We start from the raw sequence: 10,733 nt of genomic DNA, 5'->3' as shown, positions 1-10,733 counted from the left end.
ACTTAGAGTCAAACTGCCCTTTGTTGGCAGCCTTGGGAACTGATGACGTGCGTTCTAATACTTTTATGTGATCACGAACAAAAGACACTAGATCTACAAACAATGGTATTTCGCATCCCTTATTATTTAGGCGCTGATAGGATTCAAACGCACGGGCAGTGTCTGTGTCTAATTTTTTAAGCGCTACATGCAAAAATGTAAAATCCGATAGGTCATTGACCTTCAAGTTTTTTAAAGCGGCTACCGACGATGCGAACTTGTCCAAAAACAATTCTAAATTACTAGGCTTTGCAGAAGAGATAGGTTTGAATTCAAATAATTGATCTAAATACGCAGTAGCAGATAGACGTTTATCTTCGTATTTGCTATTTAATAAATCAAAAATTAACGAATAGTTCTCGGCGCTTGGAGTAATTCCCGCGCATATGGAACGAGCCCTGCCGGTTAATTTGCCTATCAAATAATAAAGTTTCTCAGAGTCCGTTAACGATGTATTATTATGTACGACATTCCGAAAGCTAGAGATAAACAAAGGCCAGTTTTTTATATCACCATTGAATTCGGGAATTTCTATTGGGGGTAGTTTCGGAATCCTATGTTGACCAGCCAGCGTAACGTGATCCCCCGTTTGCGATTGCGATTGTAACCTTTTGGCAGCTCGTTTCACGCAGCCTAAGAGATCTTCAAACGCCGTAAGAGGTTGATAATTAACTAAATAATCGGGATTAGCCTTTAACTCCAACAAGATTATTTTATCGAGCACACCTTCAAAATCTTCACGCAATGAATCTACTGTTTCAAAGTCGCACCAAAAAGCGTCAGCGTTGAATGACTTTGAATCCATATCTCTAACTTGGCTAGAAATGCTTTGCATGCGGGAGAATATCCTATCTCTTTTGGCATATAACATCTTTAAATTAGTATCTGAAGGTGCCATTTTAAGATAAACGTAAAATAAATATTTCAAATTAACAAACTAACGATATTCGAAGCGGCGGGAAAGGTAAACACCTACCTACGAGTACAAATTTATGCGAATAGTACAAATGATAATAAATATTTTAGAGTAAAAAACTAAAGATAATATTCGAAGCGGCGGGTTTTCTATCTACCTAATTTTATATTGTAAATAAGTGAATTTTAAGAAATAATGTGAATTAATTGTAAGTATGTGAACGAAAACGATATTTAAAACGAAAGCAGGAAAAGCGATATTTTTTTTTTCGAAGTACCTACTTGGTACGCGGTTCTAATGATATTAGGTAAACCTAGGCAATGGTTGGCGCTGATTAAATACGAATCCGGCTCGTTTGGACCAAAAAATGTATACGCGAGATAAGCAAAACTACGAAAATATTTGAAATTTGGTCGTTGCAAATGAAGGACACAGACTGCGGGAAGAAACGATAAGAAGCGGCAGTTCTGCGTTAAAGGAAGGATGCACAATACCTTTATGTAGTCCTTACTGCAGACTCGTACCACTTCGCGATGAGAAACACCAACGATTTCACTTATTTACGTATTTAACATAACAAAGACACGAAGCGCGCGCGCGGTTGTTCAGCCATATTTTTTCGTCTCGATGTCACCACACGATCTCGCTCGCACGCGTCCGTAGGTAAAGTGGCGGAGAGGGATGGGACAGGATTTGCAAACCAAATTAAAAATGTTGCTATTTTTCGAAACCTAAAACTAACTAAGTTTTAAACCAGCGCAACCAAAATATGTTTCAACGATACTATGTACACATATGGACTTGTTGTTGTCTGAAATAAAATAAATCATTCATATAAATATCGTAACTACAAAATTGTTTATTTCAGTCGAATAGAGCGTCTCGAGTCGTGTGTTTATCTGTACGATGACTGAAAATTTACCGACGTTTATAAATTTAACTGAATTCGCCACAAGTAACGTAAGTATTGAAATATACAAAAACAATATCTATGTGACGTGGTTTTCAGGCGCTTTGATTATTTCTGAAAACTATGTACAATGGGTAGGCATAGTATATAGTCTAGGAGAGTTCCAATCTTCTAGACTTTTTAGCTGTATATGGAAAGACGAGCGCATAGACTACCTGGTGTTAGGCGCTTGACGGAGACATCCAAACCTTTATATGTGATCGAAGTATCACTTGTATTGTGTAACGCTTGTTCCCACCTTCATATTCATTTGTAACCATTGTAACTCCAACACAAACAATACGCTTATAGACTGGTGGACAAATACTGTTCGCTACAGATGATTTCTTCGCCGTTGCCGAGAATTTAATCTCCGACACGGATCCGATATACATAGCTGATAAATACACGGAGTACGGTAAATGGATGGACGGGTGGGAGACCAGACGGAAGAGGATCCCGGGACACGACTGGTGCATCATCAAGCTTGCTGTGGCTTGTGTTATCAAAGGTATGTTTCAGTCCAAATTAACTTATGGAATTAATTTCCATTTCATACAGGATGAAGTATTCTTTATCATCATCAATAGTAGTGTGTTGTCCATTGCTATTAGGGCCTATAGAACAAGCTAATATGGAATCCAGATACGTCCAGAGTTAGAACGCTGGCGATTACCTTGGACAGATATAAGGTTGAATTCTGAAGTGTATTAGAATCATTGTTCTACCTTTCAAACAACTCTTTTCACGATTGCGTGAGTGGTCAATAGCTGGTAAAATCCAGGGTCACGTCTCGATGTAATTTATCATCTGCTGGAGCCTTACAAATATATCGTGCTTAAATGGAGTATGAAAAGAATAGTTCAGTTTTACCGCCTTCTCCATAGCATACTGAATACGGAAACAAATTTAAAATATTATTGGATAAACTAATGGCCGGTACAGATATGATATTGTGATCCTATGGTGGGTATTTTTTGTTGGCAGACGAGCATACGGCCCACCTGATGGTGAGTGGTTACTATCGCTTATGCACGTCTCCAATTCCAGGAGTAGAGTCAATCTGCTGCCTACTGTTAAGTACTCTCCACAAGGCTCGTTTGATGAAGGACATGTCATAGAGCTCGGGAAAGGTCGTGGAGAGGAGCTCATTCCATAGCCGGATAGTACGTAGCAAAAAAATCTTTAAAAAAGTACTGTGGATGAACGCAGTGGATGAATTCTACTCCGGTGGCGGGAGGTGCGATGGTAAAAACGAGATCATGGAATCATTTCAAACAGTTCCTCCGAGCTCTCTCCATAGAAAATTCGGTACAAAATACAGAGGAATTGGCTGGATTGTGTGTTAGTTTAACCAAATGGTCTTTCATGCGACAACTTTATGTACGTCGTTCGAGAAAATTTTCCTGCATATATATTTAATAACAACTAGTGGCCCCGCAGTAGTCGAGATTCGACTATAATTAAGTGAAATTATAAGTTTAAACATTATTATGGTTTTATTGTCAAACACTACCTATTATATTTCGACAATATAATCACAGTATTCGCCAAAACTGCACTATAGATCAATAATATTAAAGACAAACAATATTAATCTATTTTCAATTCGACCAGACTATAAACTATAGCAAAAGTTTCCCAATTGACAGTAAACAAAGAGTATATTTTTATGTATGTGTTGTGTCAAATACATGGTAGTGTGTGTAACGTTTTCTTTATTGATTTAAAGTATATTTTATGCATTATTTAAAAAAAAATTAGTATTGTGCACTGCTTCACTATATTCTCTATAAGTGTGGGAAATTTCGTACTCCTCCGCCCGCGCAATTTTCGTAAAAAAGGGTACAAAGTTTTTGCTTCACGTATTAATATATAGATACTTAAGCCATCCTAATTAAATATACATACATATTACTATGGAAAATTTAACAATGAATGTTTTTGTGTACTGTAAAAACAATAACAAGCATTTTTTATTTAACAGGCTTATTGTTAGACACGGCTCACTTCACAGGCAACAATGTACTGAAGTTTTCCATTCAAGCGACTATATTGTCTTCTGAAGGTGAATTATGTAAATAAATTACCATTTTAAAACAAAAGCGATAAGGTTGTTTTTAGGACGTCGACCTTAAAATTAAACTAAGGCTATGAATAAAAATATATAAAGAACAGATCGGTAGTAAATATTCAATCTAATATTTTTTTAAATGACTGTTACAAATATCGCAACGAGAGTCAGCCACAAAAATGGTTTCAACTTACAAAAATATATAACATGTAGCTAATATAAATTTAATTTTCAATCATTTTTACGAAAGTTTTTCCAAATAATTAATGAGAAACTGTGGTCTTGAGATCGAGACAACAACGATTACGATTTTGATTTTGAAAATTGTAAAACAGAAAAGGTATGGTGGTTTGGTTGTCTTAAATGCAATTGGCCCAGAATATGTACGTCAAGTTATTGACCCTATTGAGTTAATGGATTTTAACAAAAGAAAAACTTAACTTTCAGAAGAATTGCAAATCCCACCCAGAAACACGACAGTAGGATCTGGTGCTAGTGCAGAAGATTTAGATAGAGTCGAAGAGATTTTTTCTGAAAAATGGAAAGAGATTGTACCTGTCACTTCTCTTAGACCGGGGCTCGAAGTTACCCGGTATAATTACGTAAAGGTAATTAATTACCTGAATTATAATTCTTATGTCTTGAGATTATTTACTCTTGAATAGGCATCTATTTATCAGATAAGACCTCTTCCAAGAAACTAAAAGCATTCCAGAAATTATTTGAAGTTGAAATCACATCGTGAATTCAAATTACCGAAGTTACACTTTTTTCTCAGGTTTTTAGTAATAAGCCCTGGACACATATCCGCTTAAACATTTATCCTGATGGTGGAATCGCCAGATTGAGAGTGTACGGTGAAGCGAGTCCAGAAAAACCACCCGCAAATGAACTAACTGACTTGGTGTCAATGTTGAACGGTGGAGTTAATCAAGGTAATCAAAGTAACTAATAAACTTAAACAAGAAAATTCAAGGACAATTGGGAGGGATGCTTATCAGTTCTTTAAGATAACGCTGCTGCAGTGAGTGGACTATTTGCATTTTGAAGTCGTCGTGGCCTAAAGGGTAAGACGTCCGGTGCATTCGTGTTGAGCGATGCACCGGTGTTCGAATCTCGCAGGCGGGTACCAATTTTTCTAATGAAATACGTACTCAACAAATGTTCACGATTGACTTCTACGGTGAAGGAATAGCATCACGTAATAAAAATCAAACCCACAAAATTATAATTTGCGTAATTACTGGTGGTAGGACCTCTTGTGAGTCCGCGCGGGTAGGTACCACCGCCCTGCTTATTTCTGCCGTGAAGCAGTAATGCGTTTCAGTTTGAAGGGTGGGGCAGCCGTTGTAACTATACTTGAGACCTTAGAACTTATATATAGACATCAACCCAGCGAAAAGTACTGCGGTGCTATTTCAGAGGGGAAGCTCCACACGAATTTCCTCCCGGATTAGGAGGAGGAATCTCACACCCCAGATTACTCTCTTTACACAACCCATACCCTGGGCCAGGAAGGTCAAGTACCTGGGCGTTACCCTGGATGCATCGATGACATTCCGCCCGCATATAAAATCAGCCCGTGACCGTGCCGCGTGTATTCTCGGTAGACTCTACCCCATGATCTGTAAGCGGAGTAAAATGTCCCTTCGGAACAAGGTGACACTTTACAAAACTTGCATAAGGTCCGTCATGACTTACGCGAGTGTGGTGTTCGCTCACGCGGCCCGCACACACATAGACACCCTCCAATCTCTACAATCCCGCTTTTGCAGGTTAGCTGTCGGGGCTCCGTGGTTCGTGAGGAACGTTGACCTAGACGACGACCTGGGCCTCGAATCAATTCGGAAATACATGAAGTCAGCGTCGGAACGATACTTCGATAAGGCTATGCGTCATGATAATCGCCTTATCGTTGCCGCCGCTGACTACTCCCCGAATCCTGATCATGCAGGAGCCAGTCACCGTCGACGCCCTAGACACGTCCTTACGGATCCATCAGATCCAATAACCTTTGCATTAGATGCCTTCAGCTCTAATACTAGGGGCAGGCTTAGGGACCCCGGTAACCGTACTCGTCGAACTCGACAAAGAGGTCGACGTGCACCCTAACCCATGCATCAGCCCGCTGAGTTTTTCGCCGGATCTTCTCAGCGGGTCGCGATTCCGATCCGGTAGTAGATTCATTCGCGAAACAATTGCTCTTGAGTTGTTAGGTCTCCTTCGGAGGCGCTCGGGCAGTTGTTAGCAAATCCCACCCCTCTTGGCTGAGCCTTTGCTCGCCCACCTGTCCTGGTGAAACTGGAAAGGCCTTCGGGCCACCAGTAATCTCTCAATCATAAAAAAAAAAAAAGTAACCACTTAACACCAGGTGGGATGTGAGCTCGTCCAGCCATCTATGCAAAAAAAAAAAATGGAGGGTTTTCGTGTGCTCATAAATTTAATTAATTTCAATAGTGATGGTGATCTGCTTCACGTTGGGTGGGTAGAGGGCTCGTACCTATCTCTGTTAAAAAATGTATCATCTAACTATAAATTACATACCACAGGCTATTCCAATGCACACTATAGCCACCCTAGAAATATTTTGAAGCCATTCAAAGGTGTCTCAATGTCTGATGGATGGGAGACAGCCAGGAATCAAAACAGACCAGCAATTATTGAACTGAACGAAGACGGGACGTTAAATGTTAATGGTAAATTAATTGGTCATTTTCTTTATTTTAAGTGCTAGCTTTAATTATGAACTAAATGGTCTGCTTCTGAAACGTTGCTCCCATATAGTTATTGTATTTTATGGGTGAGTTAGTTGCTGGTTCAATAATATTGTAATATTTTTATTGAATATTTTTCTTCTTCTTTTTTTTATTGCCCTTGTAGGGAACCATCAGTTGGGCCGAATGTCGTCATTCGGCCCAACTGATGGTGAGTGGTTTTCGTGGCTCATGGACGTCAGCAATGCCAGCAGTGTCACAAGCCTCGTTCGAAGAAAGATATTATGTTATAGCGCTTTGGAAACACCGTAGAGGGGAGTTTATTCCAAATTTTCTAATTATTCTATTATTATTCTATTTCTATTCTTATTGAGTCTTTAATGTATAAATTCTTATTTTTATCTTATATAAATTCTTATATTTATATTTAATCATTACAAATATTTAATTTTAATTAAACCAAGAAATGTAACGATGCATGAGCGTGAAGAATTTTAGATGTACGTTTTCAGAAGGCATAGAAATACTTCTTTACGTTTTAACTTTTAGTCAGTGAATGGGCAATATTCAAGCTTGGTTTTCCTGGATCACTAAGAAGGATTTGCGTAGACACATCGCATTTCAAGGGAAACTATCCAGGTGATGTGAAAATCGAAGGAGCATATTTGGAAAAAGAAAATTGGTTTCCAGGAGACAAAGTGGGTTGGACTTCCGTTTTAAAACAGAATCCGGTAAGATATTTGTCTTCTAAATGACAAATGAGTATATAACCAACAGGTGCAGCCTATCTATCCCCTATGATTATGGTGTTGTTTTCAAGCATTCTGGGCCTAGAAATAAAGACATTCAACTTCATTCAACGGTTATGTTTTTAAATTTCATTGGAACAAAATTAACTTACGCTGAACCAACGTACGCAAATAGTTGCTCACCTTTAGAAGCCTCGCTTGAAAGAAGCATCAATGTGCTTATAGAATGGCAAAAAATAGCGAGAAGTTGAGCCTACCAAAAAGGAACGCTGGCAACATACAAAAACACAGTTACTTGTGGACAATTTATCGTCGACGCTGTCTTAAAGTCGGAGGATCTTAATGAAAATAAATTACTACTGCTACTAATCCCTGAACCTGTCCGGAGTGTCACCTGCTGTCTGATTATCTCCCTTTTTTATTGCATTAAATGGACAGACCATGTCACGTTACACCCGGAGCTAAGTGGTTTCCCGGAGCCCATAAACGTCTTATAAGAAAAACTACTCAAAAATCATCTCTCTCTTCCTGAGCTATTCGGGAGAAAACGCACATATATGTGTATCATATACGAAAGAATTAAATTTGTGTATATTTGATAGACGTAATGGAAATAAACATAACTAAACTGCTCGTTCGAATTTAGGTGCTTACTCTCCCTTAAACAGAATCTTTTGGGACTACAATAATGTCCACGGTAGCGCGGTCTCCGTCAATGTTCCTTCGGAGTTGTCCGATTGCGCTGAACTAATTTTAAGTGAAATAGATGTTTTTTCTAATTGTCTCACAACTTACAGGAAAAATCTGTTGCCTATCATTTCCCAATTAAATATAAATTAATCTTAAGCAATCAATCAAATGTAATCAAGTCTTAGTTATATTATTTTTATTTTTGTTGTTAATGCACTGTCGATTGTACCTATAATTGAGGTGACATCTGCCATGAACTTTTGTCAATTGTTCAATGTTTTGTATCGATGATCACTTTGTTAGTGCAACTTTATAAATAAATAAACTGCTATTTCAGCTCGAGGGAGACAAGGAGCATTGGTTTGATTGTGAATCTGATGTCATTACTCACATCAAAGTAACAATATCTCCGGACGGCGGGATCAGCAGACTACGGACATTTGGTTACATTTCTCCTTTCTAAACGTAATCAAATACAATTTATTAATGTATGATGTTTATTATTGTTGTCAAACATGCCTTTTTATTTCAGTAATAAGCTACGTGATAATATTCTGTCCAATCATTCAATTCTTTACATGATAATATGCTATTTTCCTGGTTAGTTAGGGTAGGAATTATTCTTAGGTAACTACCTAGTTCTATCGTACTGACGTATCGCTAATTTATGCTGTTAGACACAAAGACGGCATTTAATAAGCGCTTGACGTACCGTGCTTTGGTCTTTACTTGGAAGATGTTTTGAATACTGCGCAAACCTGCCTATTTCTGCCGTGAAGCAGTAATGCGTTTCGGTTTGAAGGGTGGGGCAGCCGTTGTAACTATACTGAGACCTTAGAACTTATCTCAAGGTGGGTGGTGCATTTACGTTGTAGATGTGTATGGATTCCAGTAACCACTTAACACCAGGTGGGCTGTGAGCGCGTCCGCCCATCGAAGCAATAAAAAAAACACTTTAAAGGTCCGCCCATCGAAGCAATAAAAAAAACAATTTAAAGATATCTAAATCAGAAAAATGAATTGTTATTATACGGCTAATTATCGCTTTTTTGCCATCATATAATATTACTAGCGACCCGCCCTCGCTTCGCTTCGGAAACATTAAAACACACATGAAACAAAACAAAAAAAAAAAATTTTTTTTAAAAAAAGTAGCCTATGTTCATCAGGGACAATGTCGGCTTCTAATGGAAAAAGAATTTTTCAAATCGGTCCAGTAGTTTCGGAGCCTATTCGAAACAAACAAACAAACAAATCTTTCCTCTTTATAATATTAGTATAGATATAGATATTGGATGTATTTATGGCGATGTCTTAATATAAGGCCATAATAAGAGCATGTGCCTATAGCGATGTTCATTGAGGCCAACGGACAGCTTGTGTCGCACCCTCGTCAACCAGAACGTTAAATTTTCACTAAATTATTCCTATTAACCTGGAATTTAAATGTTAAAGTTAGTTCCTAGAAATTGGATGCATGTGTACCATTTACAATTATTTGTTTAGAGTGTGTAAATAATTACACACTTCCTATAATAATATAGGAATTGATAAATTATGCTAAGTTTGAATGATTCACTAAAATATTTATCTGATTAAAACACACCTCATAATATTATTGTACCCTAATGGTTAGTTCGGGAGAATATTTTTTTATGATTGAAGTATTACTGGTGGCACTGAGGTCTTTCCAGTTTCACCAGGACAGGTGGACGAGCAAAGGTTCGGCCAGGAGGGGTGGGATTTGCTAACACCTTCCCGAGCGCCTCCGAAGGAGACCTAACAACTCAAGAGTAATTGTTTCGCGAATGAATCTACTACCGGATCGGAATCGCGATCCACTGAGAAGATCCGGCGAGAAACTCAGCGGGCTGATGCATAGGTTAGGTTGCACGACGAGCCCCTTGCCGATTTCGACGAGTATGGTTACCGGGGTCCCTAAGCCGGCTCCTAGTGCTAGAACTGAGGGCGTCTAATACAAGGGCTATTTGATGTAATGGATCCGTAAGGACGTGACGCCCTAGGCGTTGACGGTGACTGGCTCCTGCGTGATCAGGATACGGGGAGTAGTCAGCAGTTACAAGGGAGAAACTCTGTTATTGGAGCTTTTATATGAAGGTAAGAAATTAGGCAATTAGAAAGTGAGTCAGCCCCAAATATTATTATCATACTCGACAATAAAGATAGACAGGATTGTTTGGAATAACTATTCTCTACCATAAGTATGTATCATTGCTCCATCTACAGAGGATTGTGACTTTTATGCTACAAAAGCTTAATATTGACTGAATAGCTCTAATCTTGATTCTCGCACGGTCCCACAAGTAAGATGCCTGTATTCAAATCAAGCGATTTGACTACGCCGGTGCTTCAATCTCGCAGACATGTATCAAGCATCATAAGGAACCAAGCCCGGAAGAACCAAACCAAACCAGTAGAAGCTTAGTATCAGTAACGTCATTGTCATGAACAACTTCTATAATGAAGGAATAGCCCCATGTAAATATGGTATTAGATTTTTTTCACACAAATATACTTACACGTTCATATATCGATATACAAATATGTGTATTTATGTTAATAGCCACAATCGCGGTCCGAC

General features: G+C 38.5%; 1 protein-coding gene across 3 annotated transcripts; it reads left to right on the top strand.

The window, feature by feature from the left end:
• The first annotated feature begins 1,795 nt into the window (after positions 1 to 1,795).
• LOC101742671 (allantoicase) lies at positions 1,796 to 8,622 on the top strand. 3 transcript variants are annotated; one of them, XM_062670271.1, is made up of 8 exons: positions 1,796 to 1,915; positions 2,217 to 2,415; positions 3,892 to 3,972; positions 4,429 to 4,586; positions 4,757 to 4,913; positions 6,528 to 6,674; positions 7,242 to 7,423; positions 8,469 to 8,622. In XM_062670271.1, the coding sequence occupies exons 1-8, from the start codon at positions 1,862 to 1,864 to the stop codon at positions 8,592 to 8,594; spliced, it is 1,104 nt and encodes a 367-aa protein (XP_062526255.1). In that variant the 5' UTR covers positions 1,796 to 1,861; the 3' UTR covers positions 8,595 to 8,622. The 3 variants fall into 3 exon arrangements, with proteins under 3 accessions (XP_062526255.1, XP_004922946.1, XP_021208940.1); XM_004922889.4 differs by having other exon boundaries at positions 4,426 to 4,586; XM_021353265.2 differs by having other exon boundaries at positions 1,823 to 1,915; positions 2,245 to 2,415; positions 4,426 to 4,586.
• Positions 8,623 to 10,733: the final 2,111 nt, after the last annotated feature.

The sequence above is a fragment of the Bombyx mori genome, chromosome 9, assembly GCF_030269925.1.
Source record: "Bombyx mori chromosome 9, ASM3026992v2".
Lineage (NCBI taxonomy): Eukaryota > Metazoa > Arthropoda > Insecta > Lepidoptera > Bombycidae > Bombyx > Bombyx mori.
This window is presented reverse-complemented; position numbering and strand designations above follow the sequence as displayed.

Bases quoted from the DNA above. Each gene is read 5' to 3' on its own strand.
- LOC101742671 (XM_004922889.4), top strand. From the start codon at position 1,862: ATGACTGAAAATTTACCGACGTTTATAAATTTAACTGAATTCGCCACA. The intron at 1,916-2,216 runs GTAAGTATTGAA...ATACGCTTATAG, and splicing joins CTGAATTCGCCACAAGTAAC to ACTGGTGGACAAATACTGTT. The intron at 2,416-3,891 runs GTATGTTTCAGT...TTTATTTAACAG, and splicing joins TGTGGCTTGTGTTATCAAAG to GCTTATTGTTAGACACGGCT.